At 43.0% G+C, this 26,697-nt stretch overlaps 1 protein-coding gene across 2 annotated transcripts in view; it reads right to left on the reverse strand.

Annotated features, from left to right (window-relative positions):
- The window catches only part of Itga9 (integrin subunit alpha 9), a 388,816-nt gene that overhangs the window by 273,381 nt on the left and 88,738 nt on the right, over positions 1-26,697 (reverse strand). For both annotated transcript variants that reach the window (XM_004854266.4, XM_087181364.1), the window contains exons 14-15: positions 24,007-24,161; positions 15,312-15,472 (exon numbers count right to left, since the gene is read on the reverse strand). In XM_004854266.4, the coding sequence (XP_004854323.2) occupies positions 15,312-15,472; positions 24,007-24,161 (316 nt within the window). The remainder of the gene's footprint in view (positions 1-15,311; positions 15,473-24,006; positions 24,162-26,697) is intronic.

Raw genomic sequence — 26,697 nt, forward strand, 5'->3', positions numbered from 1 at the left:
ATGCATTATGTAAAGGTACAATTCCCAATGAGAAATGTAATTGTGCTGTATACCTACAATGTACCAATGAAAGAATAAAATAAAAATAAAATAAAAAATAAAAAAAAATAAGAACATATCAGGGCTGAGTGTATTGAACTAATCCATCTACGTTCAGAGCCATTTTGACCCTACCACATTGAGCTGGACATAGCTCAGGCACAAAAGCTCCACTTGGGAGGAGAGAGACAGCAAGGGCTCCTTCCGAACCGGGAGTCCATGCAATCAGGATATAGGTTCTGGGTGAGAATCTCCACAGATAGAGGGACCAGCTACCACATAAAAGGTGATGCCAGGGCCTGTAGTTCCTTGTGCCACTCAGGACGCAGCAGCCCAAAGAAATCCCAATAGCTTGAGGATGAATGCCTCAGGAAGGAGTGGAGAAGTCAAGGGAAAGAATGATGGCATAGAAACACTTAATCTGCTGGAAGACAAAATAGGTAAAACTCTTGAAGACATAGGTATAGACAAAGACTTTCTGAATGAAACCCTGATTGTACAAGAAATAATACCAAGAATAAACAAATTGGGTCAAATCAAATTAAAAAGCTTTTGCACTGGAAAGAAAACCACCAACAGAGTAAAGAGACAACCTACAGAATGGGAAAAAGCTTTTGCTACTCCTCAGACAAAACTCTAACATGCAGAATACATAAAGAACTCAAAAAATTAGAACCCCTTCACATCTGAATGCCCAATTAAAAAATGGGCATTTGAAATGAATAGACACTTCTCAGATGAAGAAATACAAATGGCCAATAAATACATGAAACAATGTTCAACATCCCTGGCTATTCGAGGAATGCAAATTAAAACAACACTGACATTCCATTTCACTCCAGAAAGAATGGTTACCATCAGGAAATCAACCAATAACAAATGCTGGTGAGGCTGTGGGGAGAAAGGAACACTTCTTCCTTGTTAGCAGGAGTGTAAACTGATATAACCACTATGGAAATCAGTTTGGAGACTCCTCAAAAAATTAAAAATAGAAATTTCATTTGACCAGCTATTCTCCTTCTAGGTATTTTCCAAAAAGAATTAAAGACATCATACCACAGTGACATATGCTTTCCCATGTGTATAGCAGCACAATTCATAGCAGCTAAATCTTGGAAACAGCCTATATATCCATCAACAGGTGCACAGATTAAGAAAATGTGGTATTTGAATAGGAAAGGAAGAAGTTAAATTTTTATTTGCAGATGGCATGATACTCTACATAGAAGACCCCAAAAGCTCCACCAAAAGACTTCTAGATTTGATAACCTAATTCAGTGGTGTTGCTGGATACAAAGTCAACACTCAAAAATTAATAGTCTTCCTGTACAGGAATAACAAACTCACTGAGAGAAATTAGAGAAACAACCCTTTTCACAATAGCATCCAAAAAAAAAAAAAAGAAATACCAAGGAATCAATCTAATGAAGTAAAAGACTTCCACATTGAAAACTATGGTACTCTGAAAAAGATCAAAGAGGGTATCAGAAAATGGAAAGATATCCCTTGTTCTTGGATAGGAAAAAGCAATATAGTGAAAATGCCCATACTTTCAAAATGGTTATACAGATTCAATGCAATCCCAATCAAAATCCCAACAGCATATCTCACAGAATTAGAAAAAAAACAATCCTAAAATTCATTTGGAACCAGAAGTGACCTAGAGTAGCAAAGGCAATTCTGGGCAACAAAGACAAGGTAGGGAGTATCACAATCCCTGACTTTAAATTATACTACAGGACTGGGGATTTAGCTCAGTGGTTCCACAGCCTGCCTTGCAAGCACAAGGACCCGAGTTCGATCCCCGGTACCATAAATAAATAAATAAATAAATAAATAAATAATACTACAAAGCTATGGTGATAAAAACACCATGGTGCTGGCAAAAGAACAGACCTGAGAATCAATGGAACGGACTAGAAGATGCAAAAACAACTCCAGACATACTCAGCCACCTAATTATTGACAAAGGACCCAAACACTTTCACTGAAAGAAAGATAGCCTCTTTAATAAATGGTACTGGGAAAACTGGCTTTTCACATGCTGAAGATTGAAACTAGACTCATATCTTTCACCATGCACTAACGTAAAATCAAAATGAATCAAAGATTTAAATATTAAAACAAAAATACTAAATCTGCTGGAAGAGAGACTAGGTAGAACGCTTGAGGACATAGGAGTAGACAAAGACTTCATGAACAAAACCCAGAATGCATGGGAAATACTACAAAGAATCAATAATTGGGACCTCATCTTATTGAAAAGCTTTTGCACAGCAAGAGAAACTGCCAAGAGTGAAGAGACAACCCACAGTGTGGGAAAAATTTTTACCAGGTATTCATCAGACAAAGGACTATTATCTAGAATACATAAACAACTTGAAAATATCAGACCCCCAAATTTAAACACCCAATGCAAAAATGGGCTCCTGAAATAAAGACACTTCTCAGATGAAAAGTAGAAACAGCAAATAAATATATAAAAAAATGTTCAACATTACTGGTCATTTGTGAAATGCAAATTAACACAACACTGAGATTTCATCTCACTCCAGAAAGAATGGCTGCTATCAAGAAATCAACCAATAACAAATACTGGAGGGGCTGTGGGAAAAAAGGAATCCTTTTTTACTATTGGTGAGAGTGTAGACTGGTGCAACCACTATGGAAATCAGTGTGGAGATTTTTCAAAAAAACTAAAACTAGAGGTTTTATTTGACCCAGCTACTCCCCTTCTTGCTTTTCAAAAGAATTAAAAGCATCATAAAAAAAACCCGATATATGCACATCCAAGTTTACAGTGGCACAGTTTGTAACAGCTAAATCTTGGAAATGGCCCAAATGTCCATCAACTGATGAATGGATAAAGAAGATGTGGCTTTTCTATACAATGGAATACTACTCTGCCATAAAGGATGCACTTCAGGCATTTATAGCTGAATGGATGGACCTTGAGACTATACTTCGGTGAAATAGATTGGATACATGTATTTTACCGCATTCTCTTGGTGTGAGAAACCGAAAGTAGAAATAAGGATTAAAATGTATAACAGATATTGGGAAATGGGAAGAAAATGTTCAAATGGGAAGGGGAACAAGGGAGGATGGAGGGAGAAAGGAAGGAAGGAACAAGAAAGAAACTGTGTTATTTAAACACAACGGAACATTACTCTGCCACAAAGGATAAACTAGAATCATTTGTGGGAAAATGAATGCGCCTTCAGAGCATAATGTTAAGTGAAGTAAATCAGACATACAACTTTAAATATCACATTGTTTCACTTGTATGTAAAACTTAATATGTAAATAAAGTACAAAATAAAAGATAATAGAAAAAAAGGGAGAGAAAAAAGATCTTATAATCCAGCATGGTCAATGTTTCTAAAAGTGTGCCTTGACTTAGTACAATCATTTTATGTGTTTTATATGTTTTTTGGCCTATTAGTCTGGGTTTTTAATATGTATACATGATAATTAACTTTATAAAGTCTTATACAATAAATAAATGAATCTGATGCTGGCAAAATAAAAGGGGGTGGAGGGAAGGGGAAAAAGGAATTGAAATGCGTTATGTATTAATTCCCTACAATGAATGTAATCATTCTGGAAACATGTACTAATAAAAGTTAAAAAAAAAAGATGATGGCACAATTTAGGCCTACTGGTGGGCTATTTCTGATTAAAGCAAGAGATGAGAAAGGGGAAAGATCGGTCAACCAGCCCTTAGGTCTTAACTGATGAAGTCATCAAGCAGCAGGACCAAACACAGCTCAGAGAACAATCACTCCATCCTGCACAAATGAGAACCAGGTCAAAGCCAAGCTCTGGCAGTGAGGAAATCTCTAGACCTTATACAGTTCTATGGGAGGTAATATAAACCCTTCACAAATGCCCTGCCCTGCTCCAAGCAAACATGATAATCAGCAGTGAATTACCAGAGGACTGGGGAGCAGAATCGCAAATGCATACATGGAATGAGGGGTAAGGAATAAGATCTCAATACGCTTAGATACAATTTTTTCTGTTATTTTAAGTGGAAACTATTACGCCATCAATAAATTCATTCAAAATACAGAGCATCTTGGAGCCAAATGCACAAAAATAAAAGCTGTGGTCTGGTGATTAAACTGCCCCACAAATTTACTTTCATGTTATCCATTTGGAAAGTCACAGGAAACAAGAAGGGCAAAAGACTGATAATGAAACAGCTGCGTATAAGGCTCGCCATGAGAGACCTGACCAATTAGTTAACACGCACAGCAGAGACAGCAGAGAACTGGAGCTTCCTGCAACTGGTTCACAAGAGCCAACTGTTACAACTTTCAGAAAGTCTGCAAGCCATTAGCAAAGTTAAATTTAATAAGCTTACAATTAAGTTTATCAAGATAAAGGTCATAAATACTCAAAAATCATAACTTCCTCATTATTTTACTATCATCTATGCTTTTGAGGTTACTGAGACCTATTGGAAATACCATTCCACAGTGTGCTGTTTTGCATCCCTTCCTTTTTTCTTTTCTTTTTCATCATTTTTATTAGTACTGCACACGTTTGTAGTACATAATGTTTACATCCTCTGTGGGGAGCTGTGTTATATTATAACACAATAATTCCTTTTTGTCATCCCCTTCCCTCCACCCCCCCTCCCCCTCCCCCTCCCGCCATCTCCTGATCCCCTTCCCATCTGAGAAAGATCTATCTCCTTACTTCTTATTATTTTTTATTTTGCTCTTTGTTTATAGTTTGTGTTTCTCAGATAAGAGAAATGATGCAATATTTAAGTTTGTAGGTCTGATTTACTTCACTTAATGATACGGTCTCAAGATGTGCATCCTTTCCTAACTGCACATTTGGTGATGTCCCATTGGTAGTTTGAAATCAGCTATGGTGAGAATATTTACACCAAGGAAACTGGAAAAATGCTTCAAGTTAGGGCCCTACACCTAAGAGCATTAACAGTACACCACTGCTCTAGAACATAAACCACCAAAAGCTGCCATCTTTGACAGCCACATGCTCAACACAAAATGCTCCCAGGGCTCATTATGGAGAAGCAGTAAAGCCCATCACTACTTCTACAACCCTGAACAAGTACTGATCTTCTATCCATGTAAAACACTTAGAAGAGTATCTGGCACACAGCATGTACTAGTTGTAGCTTTTCTATATGAGCAGTTGGAATAGTGCAATGGTTAAAAGCCCAGAATTGCTTTTGTCATTTTTGGTCCACTACTTATAACCTATAAAGTACTGGACAATTCCTTAACTCCTTTATGCCTTGTCTCCTAAATAATAGAATGAGAAGACAGTAACTACTTCATGCGTAGTAACTGGCAATGACTGAAACACACTAAATGATCAATTAGTATTAGTTTCTTTCATTATCATTTAATACTGTGGGGATTCTTAAGGAACATTTTCAAAGGGAGGTTAATTACTAAATTCCTAATTCTAGTTTCTGCATTATCACTTTTCCCCAAATATATTACATTATCTGCTAAAGAGGATCACAGATAAATGTGGCTATTTCCAAAATTCAAATTTCTCCTTAAAGAATAAAGATTTGCCAAAACTAAAAGTGCATAAATACATATTCCATGAAAGAATTCAAAATAGGAATGACTATAAAGTGATTACTTTGAAGGGAATCACCCTTATAATTTATGTCCAAGTTCAAGGTTTGAAGTGGGGGCATTATTATAATCCTTTACAATCACATCTTAAATATAAAGACAAAACCAGTATGATAGCACAGTTTCACATGTCATTTCAAAGAACACTAGTGTTGGAAGGGCATCAACAGTATATAGATAAAGCCGCTGTAAGTAAAAAAGCTATAGATGCCTGTGACCATTTCAAATGAAAATTTCGCCCACAACAACTGGCAAACTTCATCTCATACAAAGTACAAATAAGTTTATGATAAATTACTATAATGTGCTATTGCTCTAAATTTAATTATATCAACTCTATTCCAAAAAAGAATTTGTGTTGCCAATACTATTGAATTCAAATACTGTGCTTTCCTTTGATAATCACAATGTCCCCTATAACACTGTTCGAATGCAGAACCCTTTATTCAATACAAGAAAGAAAGCAATGGCCAGTGCTCTTGGGAGATGTCAGACCCCATGCTGAATGTTCCCACACCCTGTCCATTCTTGTTGGTCCCATTTGCTCACCAGCTATGTGTAAAACAGCCTCCCTGAGTAGGTGGTCAAGGCAACCCACACTCAGTGGAGTGACTCTCCAGCATGGTCTCCAAAGTCCAGCTTCCCAGTTTTCTAGTGGCATCCACGTGACCAGAGCCTACCATATGAGCAACTGTACCACTAATGATGTTGATTTCTTAAACATCCTAGCTCTCCCTGTTCCCCTGCCCTGGTTTACAGCACTCCTTACTGAATATTCAGGTTATCTATGCTACCTACAGGCCAAGAGAGCCTGCCAAAGACATAGACCTAACTACAGAAGCCAAGAAAAATTTCCCTGGTACTTCTTGGATTCTCCATGGCTGAGAGGCTTTTGATCTGACAGACACATGTCCAGGCTACCTTAGAGGCCACAAGGACCTTTTACGCTGCCCTCTCAGGAGTCTTAACAATCTCCCTATAGAATACCACAGCCCTGGGCCAGAGGAGAGGAGCTGACCACAGAAGGAGGGGACAGCACTACTACTCCTGCTCAATAGGGCTGTCCCCCTTTCCATACAGATTTAAAATCTTCCAGACAGGGACCTTGACCCACTTAATAGAGAAGCAAACTGAGATTACCAGTCTACAAGCTCCAAGTATAGTTCAGAAATGCCATTTAGATGATCCCCAAATAGATTTAGTACATCAAGGGATAAGTTTTTGATCAGATGTGGAAAACAACAGGGAAATTCTACCTGCACCAAATGGAAAAAACTCCAAGCCATATTTTTTGAAATAAGTTTGACTGAAACATAATTTATATATACTATAGTAACACACACTAATTTTTTTTTTTTTTGTACCAGGGATCAAACTCAGGACCTTGTGCTTGCAAGGCAGGCGGCGGAACCACTGAGCTAAATTGCCGACCCAACACACACTAATTTTAAATGTACACTCCAAAGAGCTTTAGCAAATTTATTCAGTAATACAATCACTAGCACAATCAGAATCTAGAATATTTTTATCACCACAGAAAGTCAACTCGGTCCTCTTTGAAGTCAATCATTGCTACCTTTTCCTAATCAATCCCTGGCCTCCAGAAACCACTGATGTAATTTTCAGATCTTTATATGATTTTCCATAATGTCATATAAATAGAATCAGACAGTAAGTAGCCTTTTTTCTTATTCCTTCCCCTCACATAATGTGTCCGAAAGTAATCCATGTTACTGTGTAATCAGCAGTTTATTCTTTGGTGAGTAGCATTCCATCATACAGATTTACTGAGATCTGTTTATTCTTCTGTGGCCATAATAAAAGAAAAATCGAGCTTTACAACAGCATATACACAGCATACTACCATGCATGTAAGGTTCACACACAGCTTTCTAGATTGACAGGCTTTTTTTTTTGTACATCCTTTTATTGGTACATTTTAGGTGTACAATATAATGACATTCATCATTGGAGATATGCACCTTTACATACTCTCTTGCTTCTTATTTTTTTCCCGCTTCCCCTGCCCTCCTTTCAACCCCTCCATCCCTCCCTATTTACAAAGACTTTGTTTCCATTTTTTCATTTTCTCATACTAATTCCATTCCCTTCTTTCTTTTTGCCTACCACTCCCACTTCCCCTTTCCCCTTGCCGCTGTTCTTCCTATTTCACATTATCTATTATACATTTAGTCCTTATTTACACTTTGTTTCTCACACCAGAGAAACTATTCGGTATTTACACATGTGTGTCCTATTTATTTCACTTAAAAGTATTGCCTCAATGTGCATCCACTTAGGTATAAATGTCTCTAATTTCTCATTTTTTATGGCTGAGTAGTATTCCATTTTATTAAAAAACCCACATTTTCTTTATCCAGTCTCCAGTTGATGGGCATTTGGGCTGTTTCCAAGTTTTAGCTATTACAAACTGTGCTGCTATGAACATCGGTGCACATATATCACTGTGGTATGATTCTTTTAATTCTTTGGGGAAGATTCCCAGCAGGGGAATAGCGGGGTCAAATGGGACTTCCAGTCCTAGTTCTTTGAGGTATCTCTGTACTGATTTCCACAGTGCTTGCACCAGTCTACACTCCCACCAGCAGTGGAGCAGGGTTCCTCTTTCCCCACAGCCCCACCAGCATTTGTTATTGGTTGATTTCATGATAGCAGCCATTCTTTCTGGAGTGAAGTGGAATCTCAGCATTGTTTTCATTTGCATCTCTTGAATGACCAGTGATGTTGAACATTTTTTCATATGTTTATTTGCTATTTCTACTTCTTTGTGTGAGAAATGTCTGTTCATTTCAGATGCCCATTTTTGGATTGGGTCTTTCAATTTGGGAGGTCTGATCTTTTTAAGCTCTTTATAGATTCGAGATAGTAGAGCTTTGTCTGAGGAAGAACAGGTGAAGATTTTTTCCCACATTGTGGGTTGTCTCTTCACACTGCTGGTGGTTTCTCTTGGTGCGCAGGAGCTTTTTATTAAGAAGAGATCCCACTTGGTGATTGCTTGTGCTAGTTTATGGGCAACTGAGGTTTTGTTCATAAAGTCTTTTCCTACCCCAATGTCTTCAAGAGTTTGACCTAACCTCTGTTCCAGCCGGTTCAGGGTTTCTGCTTTTATATTTAGATCTTTAATCCATTTCAATATTAGTTTAGTGCATGGTGAGAGATATAGGTCTAGTTTTAGTCTTTGGCAAGTGGAAGCCCAATTTCTCCAGTACCATTTATTAAAGAGGCTATCTTTCCTCCAGTGAGGGTGTTTGGCTCCTTTGTCACAGATGAGGTAGCTGAGTGTGTCAGAAGTTGTTTCTGCATCTTCTAATCTGTTCCACTGGTCCTCAGGTCTGTTTCTTTGACAGTACCATGCTGTTTTTATCACAGTAGCTTTGTAGCAGAGTTGCAGGTTGGGGATAGTGATACCCCCTGCCATGTCTCTGTTACCTAGAATTGCTTTTGCTATTCTGGGTCTCTTCTTATTCCAAATGAATTTTTGGATTGTTTTCTCAAGGTCTGTGAAGTATGCTGCTGGGATTTCAATTGGGATTGCACTGAATCTATACAGCAATTTTGGAAGTATGGCCATTTTCACTATATTGATTCTTCCTACCCAGGAGCAAGGAATGTCTTTCCATTTTCTGATATCCTCTTCAATCTCTCTTTTCAGAGTGCTATAGTTTTCAGAGAAGAGGTCTTTGATTTTTTTGTTGGGTTGATTCCTAGGTATTTCAGGTTTTTGGATGCTATTGTGAAAGGAATTGTTTGCCCTATTTCTCTCTCAGTGAGTCTGTTGTTCGTGTAGAGGAAAGCTATTGATTTTTGTGTGTTGACCTTGTATCCAGCTACTTGACTGAATTTGGTTATTAAGTCTAGAAGACTTTTGGTGGAGTAGATTGATAGGCTCTCGAAAGACACATAAGAAATTGGAACTGCGGTTGCCTTTGGGAGACCAACAGCATGGCTAATGTGAATATTCTACCATTTATTTTAAGTTTTAAGAAGACCTCTTACATCTGGCATCTGTATCTCTGCTTGTCAAACCTTAGCTACTTCTTGGAATTATCAAGATGACCAAGAGATTGTGCATAGTATTTTCCAGACAAGGAAGGAAACTGATATTTTCCTTTCTCCTTCTCACACAGAGTTCTTATTCACTCCAATTTAATCTTCCTTCCTTAACTATCTGCTTTCTAAACAAGAAATATTTAATTCCTCTAAACACAAGCACTCAATGGATCCCACCAAATCACAGCCTCACAGCTTACCCTATGACTGAAGCTAGGGGCCTTGGGTATTTTGTGAGATATGAAGATGGAAATAGACCCAAACACCCCAGTAGAGCCCAAAATGTGTTCTCTGAGGAGATTTCTGGCCACTGTGACTTTCTGCCCTTCACCAGGTCAGAAGGAACACCTGCTCCCATAAGTAACAAAGGAGCTGCAGCAACTTAAGAGTCAATCCCTTGAAAACCCCTTCAAGAACATAAAAGAGCAATACCACGAACATCTGCAGCTTCTCAGAAAAGCCAAAGTGCCTGTATATTCCCTTGTCTGGTGTAGAGTGCTTTTTTAAAACATTAATCACTGTTATTGGCTCTTCTGACAGTGTCTGATGCATGGTTCTGCTCAACAAAGGTTTCCTACAGGCCTCTGGAAGGTGTCATTGATCCTCACAGGAGGGAATGATGTAAGGGCCTCGTCCTTAGCTTTGCTTGGGCTTCCCCACCAAACCTGCATAAGTCTCAAAACTGATACTGTGGCTTCCTGAAGAGGCTGCTGCTGTTTTGCCTGTCACATGTGAGCACTTGATCTCTCACAAGGCTCACCTTTTTCCAGGTACTGTGCAGGATTTGAGGACGCAGCACAGTTGTCAGTAGGGTAAATACACACAAGCCAGAAAATGATGAAATAATGAGAGGACACTCATGTCTATTCCTCAGCATGTACCATCCATCAAAACTCTCTTCTCTGCCTTTTCAAGTCAGTACTTACCAGCAGATGGTCCACAGGCAGGTGAGCAAGCTCCACTCCATATCAGAAGTTCCCTGTGACCCTAAACTCAAGCCGAACCAATTAGCCACTCCAACAAGGTTCTGTTTGACAAGCATTTGCTCTGTGCCTGCCACCCCAAAGAGAAGCCAGGCAGCATGGAACCAGGTCTAAAACAGGAAGATGAAGATGACTCCTCTAGGGCTCACAACAGTAGCTGACCCTAACCTGAGGATTGACTGGCTTTGAAGAATGGGCACACTCACAGGAGGTCAGAAGAGGCAAGGCATAGCTGAGCTACTTAGAGCCTGGCCAGGGCTTCCCAGAGACAAAAGGGCATGGCTCCATAACAGTACCCTCATATTTGAAGCTATTCCCCCTCAGTTCTGACTGCATCAAGGAACAGGACTCACTGTGGTGCCCCATGTAGTTTCCATTCCTAACACAGGGAGACCAGACCACTTCTGCAGAGGCTGGAAAAGGATAAATACAGCTAGAATTCAATAATGCTATTGTGTCAATGTGTTTATTTTCAGTTCCTTTCTGTTTGGGCAGATAATTGATTTTCTGTTTACAGAAGGGCATTATGCTTTTGTTTCATGTTATTGGGCTAAGACTAAAAGTCAGCTGATTTAAAGAGAAAATATGAAATAAAATAGGTAAGAGGTGCATGCTTATGACCAAAACAATGCAGAAAACATGCAGATAGAAAGTAGGGATGTCAGAAGAAACAGGCCTCTGATGGACTGAAGAGTCAGAAACACCAGGGTGAGTCCATTATCCAAGGCAGTGAACCATGAGAGGCAGGTTCTAGGAGGAAAGAGAACAGCTCGTGACAGAAGCCCGGGCACACGTGATGTGGTAGTAGAAGATGAGGCTAGAAAAGCAAACTGATGCCAAGCCCAAGAGAACCTTGAGGCTGAGCAGGGGTGTCTGGACTTTCACCTGCAACCATGGTACCCACTAGGTCTCCAGCCCACTTGTCTGTCCCCAAAACTGGACTGGCCTGGGGGAGAAGCAGAGATAAATTTGGGGTGCATACAGAATCTGAGGAGAGGCCAAGGAAGCAACTAGATCAGTTTCAGCACTGCTGACCACAGTCAGGCCTTGAGAAGGAGGATGTGGCTTATTACAAAATTCTGTACCTCTGGGTGGCTCCACCAGGGTGGTGAATGGAACAAAGCAAGATACAACACAGCTAACTTGGGAGGCAGGTGTCAGTCCAAGCAGGCCTCTGCAATAGATAACTTACCACCATATATGGAGCGAAATCTTCTAAGGGAAAAAAGAAAAAAAAAAGATTGGAATAGGATTCAAGGAAAAAAGACCTAAAGATAGCCTAAACAAAACGTACTCAGTCCCAATGGCTGCCTCACTGTCTGCTGGCCATATGGTGTGTGATAAGCCAGAACACTTTTATTTATCTTCCATGACTTGTCTATGAAGCTGAGAGCCAGCGCTTGTAGTAGACTGCCTCATGCTCTTCAACCCTGACTCACATCTCCCAGTCTCCAGTCCCTACTCTGGGAGGTAGCTGGCTGCAAGTTCCCTTCCCCCTGCTGATGGCCTCGGCCCCCACTCAAGCCACAGCTCACAGCTGTTTTCCCACAACCAGCAAAGCACAGGACATCCCTGTGCACTCCCTGCCCTGCTGAGCCACACTGTGGACAGCTAACTAACTTGTCAGCATTCGCCTATGTTCATACTAGCTACCATTCACCCAGGTCCTTAGCTATGGCCCTGATAACTAGTAGGAAAATCTTTCCTCATGGCTGTAAGGTACTGGCCACTCTAGGCATTCCATAATAGCAATATTCTTCCTTCTTTCCTTCCTTCCTTTTTATCCTTCCCTCCCTCCCTCTCTCCTTCCTTTCTTCCTTCCTTTTTTTCTTTCCTTCTATATTTTTAGTGGTAGTAGGAACTGAACTCAGGGCATTTCCACTGAGCTACATCTCTAGCCTCTTTTTTATATTTTTATTGAGACAGGTTCTTGCTATGTCATTAAGTTACCCAGGCTGGGCATGAACTTACCATCCTCCTGCCTTGGGCTCCCAAAGTACTGAGCGCACAGGTATGTGCCACCAGGCTAGGCTCTTGAACCATAAAGGCCTCAGAGTTATGTTTCTTCCTAGTTCATCCCACCACCCCCACCTCTTACATGAGAATCACTCTAGGCCCCAGTTCTCTAAAGTAGGCCTGCCTCCCTTCTCTCCCTAAATGTACAGGAACTCTGTTCTCAGCCTTAGTCTCTTCTTGCCACCATCTTCATCTCCCTTCTGGGCAGGCAGGTTTTGACTGAGTGAAGAAGGGCCACATGGGGTGGAAGAAAATTACTACAGTTGAATTTGCCAATAGGATGCCAAGTTAAGTGTAAATTTCAGATAAACAACACATTTTTCCTTTGGGATATACCACAGTCCCCTCTTGTCCACAGAATATATTCATATTTCAAGGGTATGTGAAAACACAGTGAGTACCAAACCTTATGTTTTTTCTTATATAAATATACCTATGGTAAGGTTTAATTCATAAACTAGGCACAGACCAACAATATACTATAGTAAAATTTAGTTAAAATGTACAATTTATGAAGTGTTTTTGTTTGTTTGGGGTAGGGTTTTTGTTGGTTGTTTGGTTTTCTGAAACAGGGTCTTGCTAAGTTCTAGGCTGGGGTCCAAATTGTGATCCTTCTGCCTCAGCCTCCTATAGTACTGGGATCACATGTGTGCCCTATCATACCCAGCTTGAAATGTTATTTCTGGAATTTTCCATCTCATACTTTCAGAACTCAGTTGACCTTGAGTAACTGAATCCTCGGAAAGCAAAACCATGAGCAAAGGGGACCTACTGTACTTATTCTAAAGAAAAGCATTCAATGTTTATCTGAAATCTGGATTTAAGTAGGGGTCCTATATTTTCATTTGGTAAATCTGGCAACCCAAGATAAAGGGAAGTGGCAAGATACCTCCCAGGAAGTCCTGCTTTACCCCAACAGCCCTCAGCGGCCACCACAAAAACAGCCCTACCTCAGCCCATCCTTCCCCTCTGCTGTTCCCTGAGTACACTCTGCAAAGGCCCACAGGCTCTCTACGGCCCCACCTTGCAAGAGGGACTCGGGTAACTATGGACAAAGGACAAAAAGTTGCAGAAAGTCCAAAGGGAAGCAGGCTGGGTGGAACAGATCTAGCACAAGGAAGCACAAGAGAAGACGCCCTGTGCTCTGCAAGTGAGAAGATACCACAGTCACTCAAAGGCCTGGCAGTGATTGCACATGAGCCTGTCCCGAGCAGCCTCACACCTCCCAAGGGCACCCAAAAGCCAGTGGAATTTGAGACCAACAGGAGCAGGGGTTGGTGGGCTTAACACGAGCATGGACAGCTTTAAAAATGGCCAGCCCCTCAAGCCCCAGGTCAGCTGGTCTGGGCAGGCCCCAACATGAGTTCTGGCAGATGACACAGCCCAGCCCCTCTGAAAAGCATCTCAAGGGCACACAAGCTCTGGGCCAGCCAAGTGCCACAGATGTAGGGGCATTTTCCTACATACAGCCCAGAAACATCTACAAGCAGCTGTCGTTCCCCTGCTCAGGCACCAAAACAGCAACAATAGAAAGATATTTCATCTCTAAACTACAGATTATTTTAATTATTGGCTACAAATCCAATGGTTAATAGTATTAGGTTAAACAAATAAAACTGCCATTTTTGTAAATAAAAAATGTTAAAATATTGGCAATTATGTACAGGCCAACCAAGGAATAATATTATTGAGTCCCTGCTATTTATGAGACACTGTGCAAGGTCTTTTAAGCATATTCATCATGCAGTGTTTGATTCTTATGATCACTTTCAAGGAAGGTATTACTGTGTACATTTCAGAGAAACAGAGACAGAGACACAAAGACATTACAGTGGTCATCCAGCTGGATACATACCAGGTCTCTGTGGCTTAAAACCCATCATTCCACCCTTCTACCTCCTTGCTCTCTGGCCCTGCCGGCTGGTCAGTGCCTGACCATTCCTGCAGCAGCAGTGATTGCCAGGACTCCCACTCTGCACAGAGGCCACTCTGTAGCTAATCTGAGCATGGCCTCCCGAATTAGCAGTAAAGTATGTTAAACAATTTCAAGAGGAAAAAAGCATTTGAAGGCTTAATATTTAGAGTAAGAAGGGAAAGAGGCCTCCTGAAATAAACAAAGTAATCAAGCAAGGAAAATCTAGTCTAACCAGTTTTTAAATGCCTTAACTCTGATTATGAGCTAACATGTAGTGCACCACTGACAAAGAGATCAGGTACAGTGTGATCCAGCATCACGGCAGACCCAGACGCATGTGTTTCTGAGGTGCTTCTCTCAGAAGACTACTGAGCTTCATAGAGAGGAAAGACTAAGAAACCTCTCAAAAATACAAGTCAAAGCCAGGAAGCATCACTGGTGAACTGGCCCCCGGAAGCTGAGACCCACACAATAAGATAAATAAAAGTGCTGTCAGACCCCAACTTTAAAAGAAGAAGAAATGGATATTTTCTTCCTTGTGAAATAGAATTTGAGAAGTCAGAGTATATGTAACGCACAGTAAAAGCAGCTTCCACTAATTCCAAATGAACATGCATAGAGATCAGAATATGAGGATAAAAAGAGGGGACCGACCTTCACGTGGGCCACGTAGTGATGACACAGCTCCTCCATGTGGGCCAGCTGCAGCTTCTCCAAGACCTGGCCAACAGTCTCTCCCAGCAACACAAAGTAGACCCTAGGCAGCTGGCCCTTCTCCTTTTTGGCCACATCAGCTGTAAGAACGTAGTTCAGGCCTGCCAAGAAATGAGGTCAGGACGTCAGCAAAAACAGATACACAGTGGCAAGGCCAGCTCTGCTCCCCCCACCACAGGGTACTCAGTCCTCTACCCCAGAGGTTGGCAGCCCTGGGTCAAGATCTCCTCAGATGGGAGCATGCAGCCACAGGCTCACAGAACTGAGAGAACCAGGATAACCCCTGCCTTTCCAAGGATGCTGTGTGTGCCATCTCTCCTGGCTCTCCCTGACTTAAAGCTCTATGCTAGCTTGAGGTACCAATGAAGCCACCAACATGATCACCAACAATTATTTGTACCAACACAGGCTAGTACTTAGACAAATAAGTGTCATGGCAAACAATGTTCTAAAAGCTGAAGTGATAAGGGTGCCACGTGGTATTGACTCCTATCAAACATGGCTATATACATCCAACATAGAGGAGCAATCACTTCTGACAATTCTACATCATCTCACTAATGCCAAGTTGAGGTCCAGGTTTACTGAGCACCAACAGTATGCCAAGCACCACTGTAGCCACACAGGGAGATAGTAACAAACAACATGGGCAAAAACCCGCTTTCACAGATCCAGGCTCTCAGAAGGCTGGGCCAACTCCATTCCCAGGGAGCTATGCATGGTGATCAAATACTATGTGATGCCTGTTCTTCTAACAAAACCATGGCCATGTGACTGAAGTCCACTTCCAAGAAGAAAATCCCACGAGGGATTTAGGTCAGTGGTTTCACCGCCTGCTGTGCAAGCACAAGGACCTGAGTTCGATCCCTGGTATGAGAGAGAGAGAGAGAGAGAGAGAGAGAGAGAGAGAGAGAGAGAGAGAGAATCCCATTGCCTGAACATGTGATATCAAATGACAGAACTGATGGGACACCATCTGGGACTTTAAAAATTGATGGTTTCAATGTCAAATGCATCCTGGAAAAGCTTCATCTCCAGTATTTCAGAGTTTGTTAAGTAGATATATAACAATATATTTTTATTAGGTACATATAAATCGATTGAGTCAGTGGTACTGGGGATTGAACCCAGGACCTTCACACTGAGCTACATTTCCATTCCTTTTTATTATTTTTTTAAATTTTGAGACAAGGTTGCCCTCAGTGGCCCAGTCTGGGCTCTAACTTTTGATCCTCAGTCTCCCAGAGTACTGGGACTGTAGGCATGCACCACCACACCAGGCTTAAATGTGACTTTAGCATCAATAGATCCATTTCACTGCTTTTCTACGCCAGAGACCAGCCCTCTGTAACCCTTTTTATTTATTAACTTTTTTGTGGATTTAGAGAATGTGGCATTTTTACAGTGAGAGAACAGGAACCTCTGCCCTAAAATGACTAGATGAGATAGCTGAGCAGGAGGAAAGAGGAGGATGCTGCTCCCACTCATCTCCACACACCTGCCCCTTTGAAGCCAACATCTCTGTACCAATAGAAACAGCCTTATGCCTGCCGGCATTTCACTATGTGAAGTCTGGCAGCAAGGATGGCTCTGGCTTTCAACAACATCAAAAGGACCAAACCCAGGGAGGTCTGGACAGGGAGAGAGAAAGGTGACACGGACAGTCCTCCTGCAATTGTTCCTGGACATCTTTCTGCTGCGTCTACTAGCTTCCCTGAGCCACTGCCATACCAGGGCTCTTGCCAAACAGAGCTGGCAGATTCCTGACCAGGGAGGGAAAATCTGCCCCAGCTTGTTTATTCCAGCAACAGCTGATTTCCAAGGCAAGGCTGGTTTACCAGGAAGGATGAGGGTCATGGATAATCCCAGGAGATAGCATTACTCTGAAGAAGAGAAAAATAATACAGGAAAGCATATGGGAAAGTGCTTCAACAGAGAAAACACGTGTGTCTACAGAAGTGTTACACGTCACCCCAGTAGGGTAGAAGTGGAATGGACTTGCAGCTGTCAAAGCTTTAAGGTAATCCTAGAGGCCATCTAGCCCAAATCTTTCGTTTTTGAGATAAGGGGACTGGAATCCCAAAAGGGAAAAGACTTGGTCCAGGCCAGAAAGCCATCCACTACAGAGCCTTTGCTACTCCCCCCTATAGGGCTACTGCCACCACAATGGTCTTGATCATTTTTTTACCTTAACTGACGTAACACTCCTATTTTTTGAATGTAGAAATAACAGAACCAAACACATGCAGAGATTCAGAATGGAACTCTGGTCAATTTACTTTCTATTGACCACAACTTCCCTGAACAACAGCCCAAGACTAACAAAGGCTACATTTAAATGAAGTGAGTTACCAGAGCCCCTGCAAGCAAGATCATAGCTGGAGATGCACCTTGCAAGGAGACAAGCTAGAGGGTACTAGCTGGGTAAACTGGTGCTGGAGTGGCAGCTGCTGGGCAGCCTCTTCTTGGAGGCTCCTGTCCAGCCCTCCTCTCAGATGAAAGGACCATAGCTACCATCCCTCAGAAATGGTGACAATGGAGGGAACAGCAGAACCAAGCTGTCTTGCCAGAGAGGAGCTGGCTGAGCTTGGAGAAGATCTGGGTGGATGGGAACACAGGAAAAAAGAGAGGATGGTATCAGTCTTCCACCCACATCCTCTTGGCCTTTACCATTTCTCTACTGCCAGCACCTGCAGTCCTTTTCGCGAGGACTTTCTCCAGTAGCTCTGCCCTGTATGTGCATAGTGAACCACAGTGCCAGGGAACCCAAGTCCCTGATCAACTTTTCATAAGGCGGGCACCCACTCCCTCCACCTTGGGGTGGCATAAGCTCTGAGGTACCTTCTGTGCTGACTCCCAGGCTTCCCCAGCAGGTCTGAGTTCCAGCTGCCCACAGTGGTAACCGCTCAGTAACACACCCTCTATCAGGCTGCCAGGATGGCTAATTTTATGTGTCAACTTGGCTGGGCCCAAGTATCCAGATATTTGGTCAAACACCAACCTAGGTGTTATTATATTTTTCAAATGAGATTAACATTTAAATCAGTAGACTGAATAAAGCAAATTACCCTCCATCCTGGGAGTGGGCCTCATCCAATCATTTGAAGATCTTAAGGGGGAAAATCCCTATGGTTCCCTCCAAAAAGTAAGAATTTTGCTTCTAGCCTGCCTTCAGACTTGAGCTGCAACTTCAACTCTTCCCTGGGTCTCCAGCCTACCGGCCTGCCCTGCAGAATTCAGGCTTTGCCAGGCCCTATAATCTCATAAGCCAATTTCCTAAAATCAACCAAATGATATTCATTCATACTCCCACCACCCTGTTCTCTCTGGAAAATAACAATTACTATAGCTGCCTACCCTTGCTATCTCACTGCCCTCAAATTAACCCAAGGCAAGTCAGAAAAAGAGAACTCAGCCCTCAACTTGTGCCCAGCACTGGGCTGTGTACTCTATAAGCGCCATCTTTAGTCCTCACAGCCCATTCACTGCAGAACCACTGACACAAAAATTCCCCCGTGCGACTCAAAGGAGGAAGAAAGAGGCTGAGGCTCACAGAAGTTGAGCCAAGGACGAGGCAGCTGTAGTCGGCTACAGGCAGGGTGTGTGGATGCCAGCACACTCACCTGTCAGATTTTTAAAATGCGAAGATACACAATCACAGACAGACTAAATTATCCAAGTCACTAAAGACAATCATTGTGGAAGCATTTCATCTCTAGAACTATCTACTTAGTGATCTTCCTTGACCTAAAATTTATTTTGACATGTTAAATTACCCAAAAAAGAAGTCCGTTCTATATTGAACACTCTCTCCTAGAAAAAAGCAAGATTCGAGACCCTGCCTGAATGAAGAGGATCTCATAGCTGCCAGAGGTAAGAAATACAGACCATTCTGATGCACTGAGCTCCAATGGTAGCTTTAAACAGCACCCACCCATGTCCCCAAGCATGTTGGGAAAGAGCTCCTAGAAAGCGGAGGCCTTAGCAGTAAAACAGTCAGTTGGCTTGCTTGATCCGGGAGGGGTCCCCTCAGTCTTGCCCAGTTATTCAGCCACCCCTAATGCAAGCCAGCCCAGCCAGCCCCTGTCTGGGTGAGGGTGCTGGTTCTGATTAGGGCTTGCTTCCACAGCACATTTCACATCTTCAGGTTTTCCCTTCTCGCAGCTTGTGTCCATGCCATGTTGAATGATGTCATGTTGATGGAAAAGCTGATCAGCCCTAAGTAATGCTTTCAGCCGCTTCCTTTCCCTGCCCCCAGCTGGTTCCCAAGGGGGTCCCCACACCAGCCTGGGCCAGGAGGGGACCAGCTGTCTTGCATCAACTCTGGCTCTGGCCCCTCCCAGTCAGTTCTGAATCACTCCCATTTTCCATCAGAACAAGATTTCAGCTGTGAAATTCTACTATCAAATTCTCCTTCCAGAGTTACTCTGATCTTCCCAGTAGTGGGGTAAAAAAAAAAGTATTTCCACTTTACTAGCTTTCATAACATTCTCCCCAAGGAATGAGGTATTAATTACTAGACTAGGTTACCCTTTTCCTCATGTAACATGGATTTCCTTTATTATCCTGCCTCCATGCCTCTCAAAGAACCAGAAGGAGCTCAGAGAACACAAACAGAAATGCACCTCTAACAGCAGAAAAGGGACCTGAAGACAAGTTGCCTTGCTTCAACCCTATTTCTGCTATTGGTATGGATGGCCTTGGTGCTTGCTGGCTCTCAGGACCTGGCGTCAACAGCTTGTCCAGAGGTAGGGTAGGCATCTCTTCTTGCGCACATCTTTGTCAGGAAACACAGGCACCCATCAAACCTTCCTGGTTTTCATTTAGCACTCTGTTGAGAGTCCAGATTGCCAGCCTTATTTCCACCCTCCAGAGAGGGACACACAAACTTAGGCTTCAGTCTGGCCAGCGAGGAGATATAAGCACACCCCATGTGTAAGGGGAGAGCCCCCATATGCCAGAGGAGGCCCTGAGAGGCCCCTGGCAGCTTCCCAGGCCAAGGATAAAGTGATTAATGATACTCTTTGGGACAGGTAGGACTCTTATTTTAAACTGCTTAAACATGTTATAAGCCTGCTGTTAGGGAGCCCACTGTCAGAGTGAGGAATCTGTGTCTGCTCCCTAGCACTCAGCACACAGTGCCTGCGCCACCAAGGGCCTTAGTTCATGTCTACAAGAGCAAGCCAGGGAGCCCCCCTCCCACTAGAATGCAAGTTCTGTGCTCTGTGCCCCTGGCTAAGCAGAGTGCCTGGCACTCTGTAAGACTTCATAACTATTTGTTGATTGAAGAACCCAAAATAACATGGATCTGTCTCATTATCCCATTTCCATGCTTCTCAGGAGACCAAAAGCAGCTCAGAAAATTTTCTCTCCATGCAAACACTCTAGTAGAAATGCATTCCAAATGCTTCAGTGGCCCAGTGTGACTGGATGCTTGCTGTGCTGGTTTACGAAGCTGTTGTCTCTCAGGTCCAAACCTACCTTTCTCTACTTGCTATGATGCTGGGGTGTGTGCCAGTCAATCCTGATTGTCAACTGACTTTATTAAGAGAGTCATGAAAAGGTGATTGGATTATGAGAGCACTAATCTCATCAATGGGTTAACCCATTAAAGAGTTTAGACATGAATGGGCTCTTAGGAGGTATGGCCTAGTTGAAGGAAGTAGGTCATGGGGCCCACTTGGGAACTATATTTTGGCCCTGACCCCTTCCTCTCTGGCGTCTTCCCTTGCTCTCTGCTTCCCAAATGCCATGAGGTGAGCAGTTTTCTTCTACCATGCCCTCTGCTGTGAGGTTTCTGCCTTGGAGTCAGCCAACTATGGATTAAAACCTGTGAAAATATGAGTCAAATCAACCTCTCTCTTTTAAATTGTAGATGTCAGATATTTTGTTCCAGCATCAGGAAAGCTGGCTAATACAGGCTGGGCCCCCAAGGACCTACCTCTTTTCTGTTTTGCCAATGGCTCCCTATGAGCCTTTGCAAATATGGAGAGCTTAGGGGAGACTGTGAGGCTGAAGGAGAAGATCCTTGCTCCTTCCTGGCAGCTTCCTATTCCTATCTGCTTACCCAGCAGCAGTTTTTTCATGGCAGCTGGTCCCAACAACAATTAATTCCAATTTCTTGTTTTCTTCCCTCACCCCCCCAAATCAGCCTCATTGCACTCCCCTCAGAGTGACCAGCAGCCCCAGCCAGTGCTCTCTGCTCAGAGGCTTCAGTCTCAGCTCCACAGGACCCTTTCTCCAAACCTACAGGTTCTAATAACTCCAAGGAATTGATTAACCCCAAGTATAACCCTGACCAGTGGGTCTCAAATCTAGGCCCCCTGGCGGCTCATTAAAACACAGTTTTTGGTGCCCCATCCTTGCTCCGTCTGGAGCAAGGGCCATCCCAATCCTGCACAACCACTAGGCTACTTGTGTGCTGAACTCTAGGACACCCACCAACAGTCAGGCTATTCAGCTCCTGCCAAGCTGCTTTTTCCCTTCCCCTCATTTCCCTAACAGTCATCCACCTTTTCCTCCCCAGACTCTCCATTACACTGCCAGCTTACTTTCATGCCTCATGCATGCTAAGCACACTCTCTACCACCAAGCTATACCCAGCCCCAACTTGATTCTTAAATGTGGGGAAAGATTCCCTTTGAGTATAAAGGAACATTTGATTTCATCAATGAAACCCTGTGGCAGATGGATGACAAGGAAGTAACCTAAATGGTAGGTGCATACCCTGGCAGAACAGTTTTCCCCCAGCTTTGGACATTAGGCAGGTTGTTCACATTGCCCACAAAGGTACATGACATCCAACAGCCTTTCTCTTCCATCACTTCAAAGTTCATACCTGAGCCCAGGCCTTCATCTAATTCTGCCTAGTGGTCACTGAAAGGCCAACACCTGGCCGGGCCCCAGGAAGGCCCACTGGCTGGAAATCAAAAGAGGCCCCTGTATCTCTTCACTCAACTCAAGAATACTCACATCAGTGGGTTCTACCACTTATCTCAAGCTCCCAAACCACTCCTGACCAGACTTGCATCTAAGTTTATTCTCCATCCCTGTTACCAGTTTATCGTCATTTTTTAACACAACAGTGACCAAGAGTCTGAAGGCTGTACCTACTGATTTAAGATCAAAACAGTAAGCTTGACGTGGTAGTGCATGCCTATGATCCTAGCACTCTAGGAGGCTGAGGCAGGAGAATCACAAATTCAAACACTGTCAGGGCTGGGGATTTAGCTCAGTGGTTCTGCCACCTGCCTCACAAGTGGAAGAACCCGAGTTCGATCCCCAGTACCAAAAAAAAAAAAAAAAAAAGCTTTAAATTAAAAATGGGCCAGGGATTTAGCTCAGTGGTTTCACTGCCTGCTACGCAAGCACAAGGACCTGAGTTTGATCCCAGTACAAAAAAAAAAAAACCACTGTCTAGGCAACTTAGTGACTTACCAAGACCCCCTCAAAAATTCAAAAAGGGTTGGTACTATGGCGCACTGTCATGGCCCTAGGTTCAATTCCCAAAAAATCAAAAGAGTAGACATTCTTTGTAACTCTCTTTAAAAATTCTACGAGGGCAGAACTGACATTTCCAGTACCTAGCACATGAAGATACACAAATATTTCTCAAATTAACACACATGTGAACTATTAACTGTTTGCTTTTTAGTGTTCTAGAATAATTTATGTGCACCAAAATGAATATCCAAAGGCTGGAGGTGTAGCTCAGTGGTATACCACAGTGGTAGACACATTTAGCATGGGCAAGTCCCTGGGTTTGATCCCCAGCACCAAAATAAAAAGAATCTTTAATCATTCTGTGAAAATGTTTGTCAATGGATTCCAACTACATCATGAGCTGGTATTTGATAAAAAGACATATGAGTCCCAGGACCATCAGAAACCCTTTTTCCTTAAGACTGTGATGTCCTACATAATGAGGGAGATGATGAGAAATAGTTGTTGGAAAATATAACTTTCAAGTCAAAACAAAGCATCTATCAATCTGCACAACGCTCCAGATTCATGTCCTTCAAGTACTTTTGTGCTATGAGTTCTAATCAACACTGACCCTATCTTGTTCTGTGGATTACTCCAGTCTCTGGAGGTGAGATACCAAGTGGGCCTTCCCCAGAGAAATAGCAGGGACAGCTACCTCCTGCCTCTTTTTAATTCTCCTGAGCTCCCAAAGCGGAGCTCCCTTTTTTTGAAAACCCAAGCTTGTGAAAACTCTGCATCCTGATCCCACAGTAAAGTTCAAGGGGACCCTCTAAAGTCCCATCACTTCATTTCTTAACTGCATGGAGCATTCCATTAGGATTGGGCTCCAAGCATGACATTTCCACCAGTCCAACAACCCATCCTAACCCTGGTCCAGTGAGTTTCAGTTTTGTTCACATACATTTGAGGAAAGGATGCTTGGGGTGCAACATTATCTCTCCTAGAGCTCAAGGATGTGTGAAACTGGGTACATGCAGATGAACAGGAAAGAGAAGGGAGGAACCTCAGAGGGAAGGGTGCCCAGCCCATGGACAAAGCCAGCTGGGATACATAGTAGAGGGAACTCCAACACATCCCCAGCTGTCCACCACCCTGCAATCCTACTCCAGCTAAGATGGGTATCCTGAGCCCTGACTTGGTGACTCATTACCGATTTCTCCTGGAACATGTTTGCCATGGAACCTAAAGCAGACAGTGACATTCAGGCAGTTTATAGGCTGCTGTCCATCACGACACTGAGGTGCTGTGATGTTGATGGAGGCTGGGAGGAAGATGGAGACATCCACCGTAATGACAGCTCTGGCCCTGTAGGGTAAAAGCAGAAGATGACTCAGTCATGTTAAGGAGCAACTCTTAAAATCAACAAGAACAATACAGACAGGAAAAAATCCTAGGCCTTTGGCCAACATTTAAATAAAGTATGAAATAAACCAAGAGAAAAGGGCTACTGTGCTCTATATGTTCTTTTTATGGTTTTAAAAGTAGCACATTTCCTAATAAATGAATAGTTAGCTTCCCAATGATAAAAGCAAGTTAGCTGTTAAGAAGACATATCTAAGGGCCAGGGATTTAGCTCAGTGGTTTCACCGCCTGCCTCACAAGCGCAAGGACCTGAGTTCGATCCCCGGTACCAAAAAAAAAAAACCAAAAAAAAATGAAGACATATCTAGTTGAAGCCATAAGTGAATTAGCAGATGCTGGGAAATTATTTAAAATTTCACCAGGGCCGGGGATTTAGCTCAGTGGTGCTGCACCTGCCTTGCAAGCACAAGATCCTGGGTTTGATCCCCAATACAAAAAAAAAATTAAATAAAATAAAATTTCACCAAATAAGTTCTGATTTCCATTTTATCAGGAAGCTATGAATGCATTTAGGAGGAGTTAATACAACAGAAGCCATGATTCTATAACTACATTTCACTCATATATCCCCCAAAACATTCACTGCCATTATAGGGATGAATTGCAAAGTTCTCATCAGGTTGGACAAATCTCCACTTCATTTGCCTCTATCAATTCATTGAGTATTTTTCCTAAAATGACTTGATTCATGGAGTTCCAGCTGCTAAGAGCAAAGTACTTCAAGAGCAAAAGAAATCAACCTGCCTGGCCTCAGGACCAAGTGAAACCCAAGAAGCATTCACACTCCTTTAGCTGACACAGACCACTCCCCAGTTCTTGATGGATGGACAGCATCCAGGGACTCCCCTGGGGCAGTCAGACAAATGCTGAGAGTGAATCACCCCATTCTGTATTCACTGCAAACATCTGCTCAGGAAGATTCCACCTAGGCTGCAGCTTAACCTTCTCCCCCCAGGCCTCACAAAAAGACCCTTTGACCTCCAAGGAGCCCCAGACTTTATGGTGCCACTGCCAGGGCTGGCATAACAAGATTAAGGAGCATTAGTGGCTTGGGAACAATGACCTCACTTGTGTACAATGCTCCCTCAAAAGTGCAGAAGGTGACAAGGCAGATGAGAATAGTGACCAACCACTCCAAAAGAAAAAGGCATTAAGGAAAAGCTAGTGTGAAAAGGAAATGAAGAGACAATCAGCACGGATGAACTAAGGGGAAATCCACTGCTGCCACCACTTCTGGACAGGAGGGTCAACAGAGGGGCAGGGAAGTGGAACTGTGAAGCTGACTGTAGGGCAAAAGGAAATCAGACAACAATGGTGCCTAAAAGAAACCAACATTGGGCTGGGGATTTAGCTCAGTGGTTCCGCCGCCTGCCTCACAAGCACAAGGACCCGAGTTCGATCCCCAGTACCAAAAATAAAAATAAAAAATAAAAGAAACCAAAATCTTGGTCTCTGGGTTTTGGTTTAGATTTATCTTTAGAAAATGCTAGAAATAACTTAGAAAGTGGATAGCTTACTCCTGGTCGATGGAACTAAACAGATGCCAATGGGCACTGCTTGAGTGTCCCATCCCCCAGGAAGCCTCCCGAGGACCCTTGGCCCCTCTGTTTAATTCCAGCTCTGTAGATGCACCTCTGCCCACCTCCCTACTAAGGAAAACAGTCAGGTATTTCCAAACATGCCAGCAACGCCCCACCACCACCATCACGCCCACTCCTTACATCCCACCCCCAGGATCTGGGATTCCAGCACATTCCTTTTCACTTTCCCAGGACAGTAGATGTGCAAAACCCTTGTTAAGTAGGTGCAAACTTCACTGGAGCCCAGGAGATTAAGCTGTAGGAGTGCCCCACCCTGCAGCCCCTGACCTGCCTGATCCAAGAACAGAAGAAAAGCTCAAGCCCCTCCTTGGCCCCAGAGCTCTGTGAGCCAGGTGAACAAGAGGCACAGCAAGCAGTCCACATACAATGACTTCGACGAAGTTTGCCTAAACAGAATCCTGAAAATCCTGAATCCTGAATCCTTTGAAATGGCCAACAGGTGCCCTCAACAAGTACATCTCCTTTCAACATCTGTCAGATCAATTCTCTCAAACATTTTGTTTCCACTCCAAGTATTGTTTTTGGAGGAGAAAAAGCCCAGAAATCTTTCACAAGCTTCTCTGATCACTTCCTTTGCCCTACAATGGTATGGCATCAGGTGCCTATCACCCTAATGCAGCACACTCTCCTCTCACTTCCTGAGGGCACAGTGCGGACAGCCCACATGCCTGGGTAGCAGCCTGCCTTTCACAGTCCTGCTGGTCTATGTGCCAACCTCTAAGATGAAAGCAAAAGGGTACCCAAGGACAGAAGCACAAGCACTTTCAAGACTTAAAGGAAGCGGGTAACTGGACTGGTTTTTCTGATGGCTGACAGTTCAGATCCTCACATTCCACTCCCAGGTAAATCATGAAAGCAGTCAGGGTATCTTTTGACAT

Source organism: Heterocephalus glaber, unplaced genomic scaffold, assembly GCF_053883595.1.
Source record: "Heterocephalus glaber isolate CG9 unplaced genomic scaffold, H.glaber_assembly_v1.0 deba00001472, whole genome shotgun sequence".
Classification (NCBI taxonomy): Eukaryota; Metazoa; Chordata; class Mammalia; order Rodentia; family Bathyergidae; genus Heterocephalus; species Heterocephalus glaber.